The sequence below is a fragment of the Argopecten irradians genome, chromosome 8, assembly GCF_041381155.1.
Source record: "Argopecten irradians isolate NY chromosome 8, Ai_NY, whole genome shotgun sequence".
NCBI classification, from domain to species: domain Eukaryota; kingdom Metazoa; phylum Mollusca; class Bivalvia; order Pectinida; family Pectinidae; genus Argopecten; species Argopecten irradians.
Window position 1 is genome coordinate 18,184,694 of NC_091141.1, and position 17,428 is coordinate 18,202,121.

The window sequence follows — 17,428 nt, forward strand, 5'->3', positions numbered from 1 at the left end:
AATGGCCAAAGTTGTCGAATTTCCACATTTTCATAATTTATGCATATTTTGGATGGTTACCATGGCAACTACAACTGAAAAATTAGTAAACAGTCAATATACTTTAATCTGGGAATTAAATTGTACCAAATATTTAGAATAACAACGAATTGAACACTAAATGATAGTTTTGAAAATTTCATGGAATTGGGATCAAAAAGAGCCCAAAGCATACATTGTCTTTTGCAGTGTCTAGATATCGAAAATTTTTGCTATATTGATTTTTGGTATATATCTATACATTCATTTTGTATGAATTCAATATTTGCTGGAGTTTTGAGTTAGTGCTTTGAATCAAATAGCAAAATATAAACCCTTGTGGAACAAAATTGTTTTACTATTAATTTTCTATTGACTGTATAAATATCTTTTCACCACCTTTTTATTTCTAACTAGGGATGTGTGGCAGATGTATCTAGACATGGGGCAGTTTGACCTCGCCAAAGATTACTGTCGGGTGTGTATTTATCATAGGTATATACATACATCACTGACAGTGTATTTTGCCGTATACACACATCACTGACAGTGTATTTTGCCGTATATATACATCACTGACAGTGTATTTATCATAGTCATACATACACCACTGACAGTGTTCAAGGCTGTTTTCATGTCTCACTGTCAGTGATGTATGTATGACTATGATAAATACACTGTGTATTTATCATAGTCATACATACATCACTGACAGTGTATTTATCATTGCCATATACATACATCACTGACAGTGTATTTATCATAGCCATATACATACATCACTGACAGTGTATTTATCATAGCCTCATACATACATCACTGACAGTGTATTTATCATAGCCATATACATACATCACTGACAGTGTATTTATTATAGCCTTATACATACATCACTGACAGTGTATTTATCATAGCCTAATACATACATCACTGACAGTGTATTTATTATAGCCTTATACATACATCACTGACAGTGTATTTATTATAGGCATATACATACATCACTGACAGTGTATTTATCATAACCATATACATACATCACTGACAGTGTACTTATCATAGTCATATACATACATCAATGGCAGTGTTCACTGACAGTGTATTTATTATAGGCATATACATACATCACTGACAGTGTATTTATTATAGCCTTATACATACATCACTGACAGTGTTTACTGACAGTGTATTTATTATAGGCATATACATACATCACTGTCAGTGTATTTATCATAACCATATACATACATCACTGACAGTGTATTTATCATAGCCATATACATACATCATTGACAGTGTATTTATCATAACCATATACATACATCACTGACAGTGTATTTTTCATAGCCATATACATACATCATTGACAGTGTATTTATCATAGTCATACATACATCACTGACAGTGTATTTATCATAGTCATACATACATCACTGACAGTGTATTTATCATAGCCATATACATACATCACTGACAGCGTATTTATCATAACCATATACATAATCACTGACAGCGTATTTATCATAACCATATACATACATCACTGACAGTGTATTTTTCATAGCCTTATACATACATCACTGACAGTGTATTTATTATTGCCATATACATACATCACTGACAGCGTATTTATCATAACCATATACATACATCACTGACAGTGTATTTTTCATAGCCTTATACATACATCACTGACAGTGTATTTATTATTGCCATATACATACATCACTGACAGCGTATTTATCATAGCCTCATACATACATCACTGACAGTGTATTTATCATAGCCATATACATACATCACTGACAGTGTATTTATCATAGTCATATACATACATCACTGACAGTGTATTTATCATAGCCATATACATACATCACTGACAGTGTATTTATCATAGCCATATACATACATCACTGACAGTGTATTTATCATAGCCATATACATACATCACTGACAGTGTATTTATCATAGCCATATACATACATCACTGACAGTGTATTTATCATAGTCATATACATACATCACTGACAGTGTATTTATCATAGCCATATACATACATCACTGACAGTGTATTTATCATAGCCATATACATACATCACTGACAGTGTATTTATCATAACCATATACATACATCACTGACAGCGTATTTATCATAACCATATACATACATCATTGACAGTGTATTTATCATAGTCATACATACATCACTGACAGTGTATTTATCATAGTCATACATACATCACTGACAGTGTATTTATCATAGCCATATACATACATCACTGACAGCGTATTTATCATAACCATATACATAATCACTGACAGTGTATTTTTCATAGCCTTATACATACATCACTGACAGTGTATTTATTATTGCCATATACATACATCACTGACAGCGTATTTATCATAACCATATACATACATCACTGACAGTGTATTTTTCATAGCCTTATACATACATCACTGACAGTGTATTTATTATTGCCATATACATACATCACTGACAGCGTATTTATCATAGCCTCATACATACATCACTGACAGTGTATTTATCATAGCCATATACATACATCACTGACAGTGTATTTATCATAGCCATATACATACATCACTGACAGTGTATTTATCATAGCCATATACATACATCACTGACAGTGTATTTATCATAGCCATATACATACATCACTGACAGTGTATTTATCATAGCCATATACATACATCACTGACAGTGTATTTATCATAGCCATATACATACATCACTGACAGTGTATTTATCATAGCCATATACATACATCACTGACAGTGTATTTATCATAGCCATATACATACATCACTGACAGTGTATTTATCATAGTCATACATACATCACTGACAGTGTATTTATCATAGTCATATACATACATCACTGACAGTGTATTTATCATAGCCATATACATACATCACTGGCAGTGTATTTATCATAGCCATATACATACATAAGTGACAGAACTTGAAGCGCAGATGGTAGTGGTCGGTGAATGTATATACTGTATTCACCGTAATTAGCACCCCTTCCCCTATAAGTGCCCACCCCTTTTCTGAAGAAGGAGTTTAAGTTGTATAAAGGTGCCCATCCTATGGATTAAAAAATGTTTTACGATATGTGATGCCTCTGACATCAGTATTGTATCCTATATTACAGTAACTTGCATTTGAGTCGTTTACATGTGAATCAAGACATAATCATGTGTCTTAAAGGTTAAAAAGCATATGCATGTCTACTGTAACAGGTCAATTAATGTATCACGAGTACAAAAGGTTAAAGTAAGGCTGAAATTTTTTGTCCACAACTAATATCTTGGTTCACTAATGTGCACTCCCTTTGTTACATTTTTAAGCGCCTGGGTGCTAATTTTGGCAAATACATTAAGTGAGATTATATACCTGATCGATTTTGTCAGTGTTGTTCCAACATGATTATTTATAAGGTTCTTATCTTCCTGAACTTAAACATACAATGTTCCTTACAGGATAACATGGCCCAGATGGACAGAGTTCTGACTAATCAGGCAGAATATTTATTTTCTAATGAGAGGTATGTATTGGCTGTAAAAAAGCCTTCCTTATTTATGAAATGTGCATGTCTAATAATTTATATGTCTCTAACACTTCAACATATCTCTGATATTTAATTTGGAACCCATGTTGTGTTTTGCGAGGCAAGAGCTTTTTCTCCACAAGCACACTTTCACTTCTAAAATCTAGCATGTTCTTAGATCACTTCCACTGTAAATAGGATAGAAAACAAAACAAACATTAGACAAAACCTTTTCTAGAAGCAACAGTAATTAAAAACTCAAAATACATAACAGTTTTAATTTGTGCATTGTAAAACAATATTGAAGACTTATTTCTGATTAACAATTCTCACCAATAAAAAAAAAAAAAAACAACACCAAATTAAGTACCAACACTAAATTGAGATGAATGGCAGATGATTACAACTGTTACAGTAGATCCATGACACCATGAAGATAGGAAGAGGTGTTAATTTCTTTGTCCCAGTATGGCCATGAGTAAGGATGGTAATGTCTTTGTCCCAGTATTGCCATGAGTAGAGGTGATAATGTCTTTGTCCCAGTATGGCCTTTAGGAAAGGTGCTAATTCTTTGTCCCAGTTTGGCCCTTAATAGGGGTGATAACATCTTTGTTCCAGTATCGCCATGAGTAAGGATGGTAATGTCTTTGTCCCAGTATTGCCATGAGTAGAGGTGATAATGTCTTTGTCCCAGTATGGCCTTTAGGAAAGGTGCTAATTCTTTGCCCCAGTTTGGCCCTTAATAGAGGTGATAACATCTTTGTTCCAGTATGGCCATGAGTAGGGGTGATATCTTCTTTGTCCCAATATGGCCGTAAGTAAAGGTGATAATGTCTTTGTCCCAATATGGCCATGAGTAGAGGTGATAACGTCTTTGTCCCAGTATGGCCATGAGTAGAGGTGATAACTTCTTTGTCCCAGTATGGCCATGAGTAGAGGTGATAATGTCTTTGTCCAAATATGGCCGTGAGTAGAGGTGATAACGTCTTTGTTCCAGTATGGCCATGAGTAGAGGTGATAATGTCTTTGTCCCAATATGGCCGTGAGTAGGGATGATAACTTCTTTGTCCCAGTATGGCCGTAAGTAGAGGTGATAACTTCTTTGTCCCAGTTTGGCCCTTAATAGGGGTAATAACGTCTTTGTTCCAGTATCGCCATGAGTAGGGGTGATAACTTCTTTGTCCCAATATGGCCGTAAGTAGAGGTGATAATGTCTTTGTCCCAATATGGCCATGAGTAGAGGTGATAACGTCTTTGTTCCAGTATGGCCATGAGTAGAGGTAATAACGTCTTTGTTCCAGTATCGCCATGAGTAGGAGTGATAACTTCTTTGTCCCAATATGGCCGTAAGTAGAGGTGATAAAGTCTTTGTCCAAGTATGGCCGTAAGTAGAGGTGATAATGTCTTTGTCCCGGTATGGCCGTAAGAAGAGGTGATAACTTCTTTGTCCCAGTATGGCCGTAAGTAGAGGTGATAATGTCTTTATCCCAATATGGCCGTTAGTAGGGGTGATAACTTTTTTGTCCCAGTATGGCCGTTATTAGGGGTGATAACTTCTTTGTCCCAGTATGACCGTTAGTAGAGGTGATTAATTCTTTGTCCCAGTATGGCCATGAGTAGGGGTGATAACTTGTTTGTTCCAATATTGCCATTAGTAAGAATATGCATATATATGTCTTTATTCACTTGTTAATTTAGAATAAGAAGTCTAAATATGTCTGATGATTTTAGATATGAGGAAAGTGCAATGATGTATGCACAGACACAAAATTCCTTTGAGGAAATCGCTCTCCGATTTATCAAGCTGGACAAAAAGGATGCTCTGAAGTCATTTATTCTAGAAAAGTTGGAATCCCTGAAACCACAAGTAAGAACAACAGTAGATATTCATTGAAGTAATGATAAACAAAATCAAGACATTGGTGTCATGAGTTATGAAGTCACTAATCATGCTATTTTTAAACCTCATATTGATGAGAAGATTTTTGTAATTAAATCTGTTTGGTTCTGTGTATAAGTATATGTCTGCAGACACATCAGTGTTTGATGGTTGTGCATTGTTAAGTAAACTTATCTCAATATTATCTTACCAGACAAGATCCAACAGTCAATGGTTATACAAATGTGAAGTAAACGTATCTCAGTATTATCTTACCAGACAAGATCCAACAGTCAATGGTTATACAAATGTGAAGTAAACTTATCTCAATATTATCTTAGCAGACAAGATCCAACAGTCAATGGTTATACATTGTGAAGTAAACTTATCTCAATATTATCTTACCAGACAAGATCCAACAGTCAATGGTTATACATTGTGAAGTAAACTTATCTCAATATTATCTTACCAGACAAGATCCAACAGTCAATGGTTATACAAATGTGAAGTAAACTTATCTCAATATTATCTTACCAGACAAGATCCAACAGTCAATGGTTATACATTGTGAAGTAAACTTATCTCAATATTATCTTACCAGGACAAGACCCAACTGACAATGGTTATACATTGTGAAGTAAACTTATCTCAATATTATCTTACCAGACAAGATCCAACAGTCAATGGTTATACAAATGTGAAGTAAACTTATCTCAATATTATCTTACCAGACAAGATCCAACAGTCAATGGTTATACATTGTGAAGTAAACTTATCTCAATATTATCTTACCAGACATGATCCAACAGTCAATGGTTATACATTGTGAAGTAAACTTATCTCAATATTATCTTACCAGACAAGATCCAACAGTCAATGGTTATACATTGCGAAGTAAACTTATCTCAATATTATCTTACCAGGACAAGACCCAGCTAACAATGTTAGTGACCTGGCTTGTTGAGATTTACCTGAACCAGCTTGGTGAGCTTAAGGAGGCTGGCCGCGACCAAACAGCTGAATATGAAGGCTTACAAGAACAGTTTCGAAAATTCTTAAACAAAGTGCGGGTCAAGGTCAGTATGTATGGCTAGTTAACTTATTACGTCTGTAATATTAAGATATGATCAAATGTTATAAAAGGGAGGAAAAGTTATATAATGTATGGAACAGAATATTTCTGTTAGATTGAGCTCAAGATCATTCTGGTCAGAAGCAAAGTATTGTAATCTCATGGATAAACAAATAACTCTGAGCCATGGAGATGTTATGTATTGTAATTTTAGTACTAAAGGGAGATAACCCTACCCTTTATTTTAGGAATGTGTGAGTAACAATCATGGGGTGGTATATGACCATATACAGCCATGGAGAAGTTATGTATTGTAATTTTACTACTAAAGGGAGATAACCCTACCCTATATTGTAGGAATGTGTGAGTAACAACCGTGGGGTGGTTTACGACCTTATAGCTAGCCATGGAGATGTGGAGGATATGGTCTTCTTTGCCTTCCTGATGCAAGGTTAGTGACACCATGTTCTGTTACATCTAATTATTCAATAATGCCTGATATAAATTACTAGATTTTTATCATTAGATTAAGAAAACTAGAAATACACTGAGTCTTGTAGATGCTGTACATTAAAAAGTAATCAGTTCAATTTTGTGCGATGTCATTAATGTCATGAAGTTTTAGTAATATTCAGATTTGTATATGATTGCTCCCTCAGTTTTACATGTGGTATATTATTGTATATTTCAGATTTTGAGAAGGTTATTACACACTATTTACAACATGATGAATACAAGAACGCCCTAAAAGTCCTTACCAAGCATGTGAGTGATGGATTACGCCTTACTGCTCTTATTGGTCATATAAAAAACTGTTAGTTAATAATCATTATAGATGTTAAGGGATGTTGCTGATAGATATAGTAGGTTGTACTATGATATGAACAACATAATTTAAATTTGACTTATAATTCAAATACATGTAATGTTGTTTGCAATAGTGTGTATTCATTTTCAGGAGATGTAGACCTATTCTACAAGTTCTCTCCCCTGCGGTGTATGTTCAGTGTTCAGGAGATGTAGACCTATTCTACAAGTTCTCTCCCCTGTTGTGTATGTTCAGTGTTCAGGAGATGTAAACCTATTCTACAAGTTCTCTCCCCTGTTGTGTATGTTCAGTGTTCAGGAGATGTAGACCTATTCTACAAGCTCTCTCCCCTGTTGTGTATGTTCAGTGTTCAGGAGATGTAGACCTATTCTACAAGTTCTCTCCCCTGTTGTGTATGTTCAGTGTTCAGGAGATGTAGACCTATTCTACAAGTTCTCTCCCCTGTTGTGTATGTTCAGTGTTCAGGAGATGTAGACCTATTCTACAAGTTCTCTCCCCTGTTGTGTATGTTCAGTGTTCAGAAGATGTAGACCTATTCTACAAGTTCTCTCCCCTGTTGTGTATGTTCAGTGTTCAGGAGATGTAGACCTATTCTACAAGTTCTCTCCCCTGTTGTATATGTTCAGTGTTCAGGAGATGTAGACCTATTCTACAAGTGTCTCTCTCCCTGTTGTGTGTACTGGTTGTGTATGTTTTCAGTGTTCAGGAGATGTAGACCTATTCTACAAGTTCTCTCCCCCTGTTGTGTATGTTTTCAGTGTTCAGGAGATGTAGACTACAAGTTTCTATGGTCAAGTTTTCTCAGAGATGTAGACATTCCCCTGTGTTATACGTCTGTGTATGTTTCAGTGTTCAGGAGATGTAGACCTATTCTACAAGTTCTCTCCCCTGCTGTATATGTTCAGTGTTCAGGAGATGTAGACCTATTCTACAAGTTCTCTACCCTGTTGTGTGTACTGGTCTGTGATATTATGTTTGTTTTTCAGTGTTCAGGAGATGTAGACCTATTCTACAAGTTCTCTCCCCTGTTAATGCAGAACATTCCACAAGAAACTGTTACAGACTGGATCAAACTAAAGAGCAACTTAGAACCCTTACGTCTTATTCCTGCTCTTGTTCAGTACGATCACAACAGATACAGACAGCAGGTAAAAATAGAGAAATCTCCTCTTTCCTGGCCTTCGTGATATGAATAACAATTTATAGATGAGACATACAATATCTAAATAAAGTCTTTCTTGATGACTCCTTATTTTTTATTCATAGCTATATATTACCATAGTGAAATTGCACTGCATAACACTTGCTCTTCGACTTGTTCAAGCTGTTTTTAAACAAATATACACAACAAATTTGTAACAATGTTTCATTACATCAAAGGATTGTTGTAATAGGTAACCAAATTATGACTTTTTATTTGACAAAAGTATCTTGCTATGATTTATAAGTCAAAAGTTGGCAAAGCAAAGTGACATACAAGCAGCCACGTTAGTCTTTCTAACAAGAAAATCAATACATAATCGGGAAATCTTAATATTTCTGTTGTTATTAAATGGATATTACTACACTTCTTTTCTTTTCTTTTAAAGAGACATTGATGAAATTGATAATTTCAGTAATTAATATGTGTATATAGAAATGATTAATTACTTACATGTATAAAACGAAAATGGCACTCAGATTTTTACCAGATTTATTGGTTTAATAAATCTATTTATTTCAGAAATAAGAAATTTTTATATATAAAATATATTTCAGTCATTTCAGGAAAAAAACCTATTTAACTTATGGTGGTTGAAACGACTTTAATTATTATAATAAAATAATAAATGTCTTTTGTTAAATTCCAAAATTCAACATTGTACATTATATAAAATTATTATATATACAATGTACTACGTACAACATGTTAAAGGGACAATTCAGTCTAAGAGAACATTAAAATTTATACATATATCGGAAAAAAACCATTTCTAATAGAAATTAGATCAGTCGGTTTTACTGTGATATGCAAGAAAAGCCCATGGTGATGAAATACATGTGAAATGTTCAAACTCGCTCGATGTCCGCCATTACACAATGTGGTCGAACTTCTTGTATGCCGAACCCTGTCCCTTGCTTGTAGAGTAATGCAACTTTAGTCTAGAACTGTTCAAATTGCTCTGACAGTAGTGTGTTTACCTTATTAGGTGATTTATCTTGCCTAAAAATCATTTTATTACCTCCTCAGTGGTTATGTAGTTCATTTGTTTAACGTGCGTGACTTTGGCTCGGATATGCGTACAGCGTACATATTGAACCTGCTTTATCGTATTGATCAACGATTTGTAATTACAACAGTCTCAATTAAAATACTAAACAATGACGTGGGATTGGTCAATATTTTATGTTATATGTTTCAGAAGAAATGTAGAACAGTACATTTATGCCATGATTTGCTTCTTGGTTATGTAAAAGAATTAGCCTGAGTGAATTGTCTCTTTAACTAAATTTAATATAAATGATAAACCAATTCCTTTTTCCTTTGTTTGAGTCCTACATTCACAGCATCTATGAGTGACCTTGGCACTTTGATTTTAAATTTGGCATATATACTGTAGGTTATAAGAAATCACAAACATCAATGGCCACAAATTTTTTTCAAATACAAATGAAGTAGAGCGTGAAATAATGTTGTGAAAAAGTAATCATGTGTGAAAACGCTAAAATAAGTTGTTTTACAGTATATTAGTGATAGAAAATTTAATTTATAAAACCAATTCATGTAAATTATAATAATGTAGCATAAACTTTATTTCTATGCTTTTAGGGTAATGAAGCCATACGGTACTTGGAATTCTGTATACAAGACATGGAAAATAAGGAACAGGCTATCCACAACTATCTTCTCTCACTGTACGCAAAACTACAACCAGACAAACTGATGACTTACTTACAGTTACAGGGGGTGGTAAGTATTAATAGCAATTCTACACCAAAGGTCAAGGTCAACTCATGACCCACTCACAGTTATAGGGGGTGGTGAGTATTTTTTGCAATTCTACACCAAAGGTCAAGGTCAACTAATGACCTACTTACAGTTACAGGAGGTGGTGAGTATTTATAGCAAGTCTACACCAAAGGTCAAGGTCAACTAATGACCTACTTACAGTTACAGGAGGTGGTGAGTATTTATAGCAAGTCTACACCAAAGGTTAAAGTCAACTCGTGACCTACTTATAGTTACAGGGGGTGGTGAGTATTTATAGCAAGTCTACACCAAAGGTCAAGGTCAGGTTATGACCTACTTACAGTTACAGGAGGTGGTGAGTATTTGTATTAGGTCTACACCAAAGGTCAAGGTCAAGTCATGACTATTAACAGTTACAGGAGATGGTGAGTATTTATAGCAAGTCTACACCAAAGGTCAAGGTCAGCTCATGACCTACTTACAGGGGATGGTGAGTATTGATAGCAAGACTTCACCAAAGGTCAAGGTCAACTCATGACCTACTTACAGTTACAGGGGGTGGTGAGTATTGATAGCAAGTCTACACCAAAGGTCAAGGTCAACTCATGACCTATTTACAGTTACAGGGGATGGTGAGTATTTATAGCAAGTCTACACCAAAGGTCAAGGTCAAATCGTGACCTACTTACAGTAACAGGGAGTAGTGAGTATTGATAGCAAGACTTCACCAAAGGTCAAGATCAACTCATGACCTACTTATATTTATATTGGTAGTAAAGGTAAGTGTATCTTTACTCATTAAACGTTACATTACTGTGAGATTGTGACTGTAATAAATAATTTCTTTTTCCAGCTGTGTGATTATATACTTGCAGGACCCAGAGAGCATCTGTTATGACCTGAAGTATGCCCTGCGGCTTTGTGCTGAACACAACCATAAAAAAGCTTGTGTGCATATCTACTCACTGATGGGACTGTACGAGGAGGCTGTCGACCTTGCTCTGGCTGTAAGTTACTCTCTCAAGGTTACATCTCAAGGTCACCCATCAAGGTTACATCTCTTAATGAAAATTAACTTCTAATGCAACAACTGTCCTTAGTCATTAAAAATACTAATAAATTCAATAAAAATTTAATTTAATTTTCATAACCCCCTTATCATCTGAATGTAAATGATCAGAAGTACACTTTTTAGACTGAAAATGACCTTGGCCTTATTGTTTGTTATAATGACCTTAGCCTTATTGTTTGTTTTAATGACCTTATAGGTTATTATAATGGTCTTGGTGTTGTTGCTTGTTATAATGGCCTGGGTGTTATTGTTTTTTTTTATTATAAAGGTCGATGTGGACTTGGCCAAGCAGCAGGCAGACAAACCAGATGAGGATGATTTAGACCTACGCAAGAAACTCTGGCTTCGTATAGGTAAAATTCTGGTTATCTTTAATACAAAGCCTAGTTTTGGATAGATGATACGAAACTAAGTCTTTGTATAGGTATAATTCTGGTTACTATTTATAAAGGCATTAGAAAGGCCGAAGATTGGTATTTATCAGTAGATTACCTAACATTGGATAAGTAGTACTAGCAGAAATGTGATTTTTAGGTCATCTGACAGGTCGTTGTGCATCCGCTGTCAGCAGTGCGCTGAGCGTAAACTTTTCAGTCAAGGTCACAGGGGTCAAATAGGCTAAAATCTTTTAATGTATTTTTAAGAATAACTGAGAGGCCTAGAGACTTGATATTGAGCCTGTGACATGCTTGGACAAATGGCTACCAATTTTGTTCAAGTAAATCACCTTGACTTTCATTCAAGGTCACAGGGGTCATATAAGCTAAAATCTTTTAAACAACATCTTGTAAATAACTCAGGACTAGAGATTGGAGATTGGATTTTCAGCATGGTTGGGATCAAGAGAACTTCATTCATGGTCTAATTCATCAAATATATCAGGACCTGAGGTAGTGTATTGTTCCAATTGTCAGATGACCATCAAGGCTCATGGGCGTTTGAGGTGTTGTATTGTTCCAATAGTCATATGACCGTTAAGGCCCATGGATTGATCATAATAGAAGCTCTAGTTCTGAATAGGTTAATGGATTGATCATAATAAAAAAATCTAGTTCTGGATAGGTTAATGCATTGGTCATAATAATAGACTCTCTAGTTCTGGATGGATCAGTAGAAAACTTTAATCTAGATAGTCACTAGAAACGATATAGGTCAGTAAAAACTTCAGATATATCTACAAGTAACACCTAATATATTTATTGACGACTTATTCATTATAACAGCCAGACATGTTGTGGAAGAGGAGAAAGATGTGAAGAGAGCGATGGAATTCCTCCATGATTGTGATCTCCTGAAGATAGAAGATATTCTACCCTTCTTTCCTGATTTTGTCACCATAGACCACTTTAAGGTAAAAATTAACGGATATAACAACATGTAAGAAATGTCAATGTCAAAATGCAGCCATTTTATTCTGACCTATTTATTATTCCATTTGTCACATCTTAGTCCATATCATGATGTCATTGGACACATTATAATATTAACTAAATATTGTGAAGTCTGAAGTCAGTGGGGTCTGTATACTACTAGAGAATAATAGAAAGAGGTCCGAGGTAGGTATTGTCTGATAACTGATAATAAGTGCCAGTTAAGGTCGATATTTTCTGTTAACTGATAATGTCAGGTGTGAGTTGTTGATATTGATTGTCTGTTAACTGATAGTGTCAGGTGTGATAGGTTGATATTGTCTGTTAACTGATAGTGTCAGGTGTGAGGTTGATATTGTCTGTTAACTGATAGTGTCAGGTGTGAGGTTGATATTGTCTGTTAACTGATAGTGTCAGGTGTGAGGTTGATATTGTCTGTTAACTGATAGTGTCAGGTGTGAGGTTGATATTGTCTGTTAACTGATAGTGTCAGATAGTGTCAGGTGTGAGGTTGATATTGTCTGTTAACTGATAGTGTCAGGTGTGAGGTTGATATTGTCTGTTAACTGATAGTGTCAGGTGTAAGGTTGATATTGTCTGTTAACTGATAGTGTCAGGTGTAAGGTTGATATTGTCTGTTAACTGATAGTTAGTGTCGGTTGTAAGGTCGATATTGTCTGTTAACTGGTAATAAGTGTCAGGTGTGAGGATATTGTCTGTTAACTGATAGTTAGTGTCGGTTGTAAGGTTGATATTGTCTGTTAAGTGATAGTAAGTGTCGAGTGTAAGGTGAATATTGTATTCTTACAGGATGCCATTATCACATCCCTGAAGGAGTATAACCAACACATAGAGGCACTCAAGGAGGAGATGGATGAGGCTACTGGCAGTGCTGAGGAGATTAGGAAGGAAATCCAAGGCTTCCGTAACAAGTAAACATGTTACAGTTGCTATCAGAATAATCTCAGTAATCTCTTCTTAGTAGTAATATATTAACCAAATGACTCACCATCAAAGCCAATGAGCTCTATGATAAGGATTAACAAACTTTTTACTGGATTCTTTATTTTGACAGGTTTGCCTTTGTCAAGTCAGTAGACAAGTGTGCAGCCTGTGGTTTCCCTCTGATGACTCGAGGATTCTACCTCTTTCCATGTCAACATAAATTCCATTCCGACTGCTTAATAGGGGAAGTAAGTGTATGATAAGGAGAGGTAAATGTGTGACTAGGAGAGGTAACAATGTGACGAAAGGAGGCAAATGTGTGACTAGGGGAGGTAAGTGTGTGGCGAAGGGAGGTAAGTGTGTGAAGAAGGGAGGTAAGTGTGTAACTAGGGGAGGTAAGTGTGTGACTAAGGAATGTAAGTATATGACAAGGTGAGGTAAGTGTGTGACTAAGGAATGTAAGTATACGACAAGGTGAGGTAAGTGCTGACTAGGGGAGGTAAGTGTGTGACGAAGGGAGGTAAGTGTGTGATAAGGGGAGGCAAGTGTGTGACTAGGAAAAGTAGGTGTGTGACAAGGGGAGGCAAGTGTGTGACTAGGGGAGGTAAGTTTGTGATAAGGGGAGGCAAGTGTGTGACTAGGGCGTAAAGTGTGTGACTAGGGGAGGTAAGTGTGTAACTAGGGGAGGCAAGTATGCAACTAGGGGAGGTACGTGTGCGACAAGGGGAGGTAAGTGTGACTAGGAAAGGTACGTGTGCGACAAGGGGAGGTAAGTGTGACTAGGAAAAGTAGGTGTGTGACAAGGGGAGGTAAGTGCACCACAAGGGGAGGTAAGTGTGTGATAAGGGGATGCAAGTGTGTGACTAGGAAAAGTAGGTGTGTGACAAGGGGAGGTAAGTGTGTGACTAGGGGAGGTAAGTGTGTGACTAGGGGAGGTAAGTGTCGGACTAGGGGCGGTAAGTGTGTGACTAGGGGAGGTAAGTTTGTGACAAGGGGAGGCAATTGTGCAACTAGGGGAGGTAAGTGAGCAACACGGGGAGGTAAGTGCACCACTAGGGGGGGGGCCAAGTTTGTGACAAGGAGAGGTAAGTGTACGACTTGGAGAGTTAAGTGTGTGATGAAGGGAGGTACGTTTGTGACTAAGGGAGGTAAGTGTGTAACTAGGGGAGGTATGTGTGTGACTAGGGGAGGTATGTGACTAGGGGAGGTAAGTGTGTGACTAGAGTTGGTAAGTGATTGACTTGGGGAGGTAAATGTGTGATAAGGGGAGGTAAGCATTTGAATTTTTATCAATATTGGACAGTCTTTGATTTGGTTAATTAAAGATTTTTCTGAAATTTCTTGTTATGATACATGTTATTACTGTCAGTGAGACTCATAACTCAATAATTCTATTTTCTCAGGTTGTACCCAATTTGTCAAGCAAAAAGAGATCACGTGTTGAAGACTTGCAGAGAAAGCTAGCGGAGCATGAAGACGTAGGACCCCATCATATGTCAAGTCGGCAAGGTCAAAGCCCCAACATCAAAATAATGGAGGTCAAGGTAAGGTGTCAAGGTCAATAATTTATTTTAAAGACAAATATATAAGGCAACCATGTTAATGAGTTCCAGATTAAAATCACTTAATAAAGAAGGATATTAAAGTGAATAGTTGGGCAAAGAAAACCAGTCTAAATGCGTTCATTGGCCTTCCAAAAGTTCTCACATATTAATACGACTGCCAAGTTCTGCTTACATTTCCCAGTTCTGACCATTAAAGTAAAGGAAAGTTGAAAGCATTGAAAGCGAGGCTGCGTGGAAATGTAACCACGGACATAGTCAGCCGGTAGGACGTCTTAGGATTACTATACTTTAAAATAATTTCTTCGTACGCAAACAGATTTTGGCGAGAGATTTTTATTTTTTCTATTTCATAAGAAATTATACTGGATACATTCACACCATTTTTACCGACTTTAGCTAAAACGCATAAAAAGGAAAGATAGAAACATAAAACATACGCATAAAAAGGAAAGAGATAATAAAATATGTATGTATTTCTACAGTCAGAATTGGATGACCTTGTGGCGTCTGAGTGTATCTACTGTGGCGACCTGATGGTTAGGTAAGTACATAAATAACAAACACACACAAGGACTCTGTAACGGCAAGTTCATAATAAATTATATGTAAAATGTCCAGAAAGTTTTAATTGAGCTCATCTTTATAAAATATTAAACTATTTTGGTTTCTAATTTCTGAGAAATAGCTGCATACTTTTGTACCAAAGCAAAGCTATTCTGATGAAAGTCTTTAAATCCTTCAGTATCTAATGTTATGTTGTTTGTAGGTCAGTGGAGAAGTTGTTTATCGATGAGGAGGAAGAAGACTTAGCCAGTAATGGATGGTTATAAATTATCATCAACAAATTAAAAAGTGTCAGTTTAAACAGTAGCAAGGACTGGATGGTTCTAACTTGTATGGATGGTTGTTAATTCGTCTTACTCCTGGAAGAGTAATGCAGCCGTAACCCAATGATTCTTGCTCCCTACATCCAACAAACTGGGATGATCTCCTCAGACATTTACTCTCTAAGTCTCCTCGGTATAAAGGTCACTCCGTAAAAACAATCAGCAAAAACAAATTGTGCAGTTTGTGATGAAAGCGGGAAACATAGCACCTACCAAGAATACAACCAAAGTAAAAATTCTCGGACCCAGGCCATCTTGGAAAATGGCCGGAATTTCTATACACTTATTTAGCACAAATCTGAAGTGACCTAGGTTCTTATTTTCTATGTGCTTTATTTAAAAGTATATTTGTGCCAAGTCCCATACTTTTATAAAAAAAAAAAGTGCACAATTTTTCACCAATCCACTGAACTATGTTTCAAAGCAGATGACAAGGGAAGGCATCATGAGGAATTTTGTTATCTACAACGTAGTATGTTGTTGTCCCTTTATCATTACCAACAAATATCAATTGAATGCTTCAATATAAACATTTGACATAGAAAGCTCTTGGGAATAAACGTGAGCTGTTAAGTTGAATGATCACAAAAAAATTCCATTCTGTATATTAATTTTAAAGCTACAGGAAATACAGAAACAGGAGATGTGTGACTATGTTGATTTGATGGAGAAGTACATAAGAGCTAAAACCAGTACCATTTTGTTTACAAGAGTGTTTATTGGATGTAAAATCTATTATAGTGCTAGCTGTTAAAAACTTTTACTTTCTTTATCCATCAAGGTTTGCAAAAAGAAAGTATTGAGTGGATTAGACAGAGCTGCATTTTACTTACACATGAATTGTAATTAAAATTAGGAGTTAAAGAAATCTTCTGTAATTCTAAATGGTGTGAGTAAGTCAGTGTGTATGATATTTGTCATCATTAGAGTAAGGGGGGGGGGGGGATAATCTAATAAAAATGTAATCAGTGGCAGTGTGGTGATAAGGATTTTCTTGCCATCTGGGGAATTGACATTTTCATTCCATGAGTAAAATGATCAGATTTATTAACATTATGATCAAGAATTACCGTAGCACAGTAAGTGAAATAAAAATACTGTCAAAATATGTTAATATGTGATACATTGATTTTTTTTATTTTGTGCAATATGGAATATCCAAAAATATTTATAAATAAAGATTAATAATTTGATATAATTTCTCTTGTGTCTCGCTTTAAACACTATCATGATACACATCCTAGAATTATATATACATCCCAGC

At 35.7% G+C, this 17,428-nt stretch overlaps 1 protein-coding gene across 2 annotated transcripts in view; it reads left to right on the forward strand.

Annotated features, from left to right (window-relative positions):
- Positions 1–17,362, forward strand: part of LOC138329563 (vacuolar protein sorting-associated protein 18 homolog) — a 36,773-nt gene extending 19,411 nt beyond the window's left edge. For both annotated transcript variants that reach the window (XM_069276639.1, XM_069276640.1), the window contains 16 exons: positions 436–496; positions 3,528–3,592; positions 5,327–5,462; positions 6,398–6,550; positions 6,904–6,997; positions 7,238–7,311; positions 8,362–8,523; positions 10,185–10,325; positions 11,201–11,332; positions 11,666–11,750; positions 12,621–12,748; positions 13,578–13,699; positions 13,843–13,960; positions 15,116–15,256; positions 15,760–15,818; positions 16,044–17,362. In XM_069276639.1, coding sequence (XP_069132740.1) covers positions 436–496; positions 3,528–3,592; positions 5,327–5,462; positions 6,398–6,550; positions 6,904–6,997; positions 7,238–7,311; positions 8,362–8,523; positions 10,185–10,325; positions 11,201–11,332; positions 11,666–11,750; positions 12,621–12,748; positions 13,578–13,699; positions 13,843–13,960; positions 15,116–15,256; positions 15,760–15,818; positions 16,044–16,107 — 1,735 coding nt within the window. In that variant the 3' untranslated portion in view covers positions 16,108–17,362. The remainder of the gene's footprint in view (positions 1–435; positions 497–3,527; positions 3,593–5,326; positions 5,463–6,397; positions 6,551–6,903; positions 6,998–7,237; positions 7,312–8,361; positions 8,524–10,184; positions 10,326–11,200; positions 11,333–11,665; positions 11,751–12,620; positions 12,749–13,577; positions 13,700–13,842; positions 13,961–15,115; positions 15,257–15,759; positions 15,819–16,043) is intronic.
- The last annotated feature ends 66 nt before the right edge of the window (positions 17,363–17,428 follow it).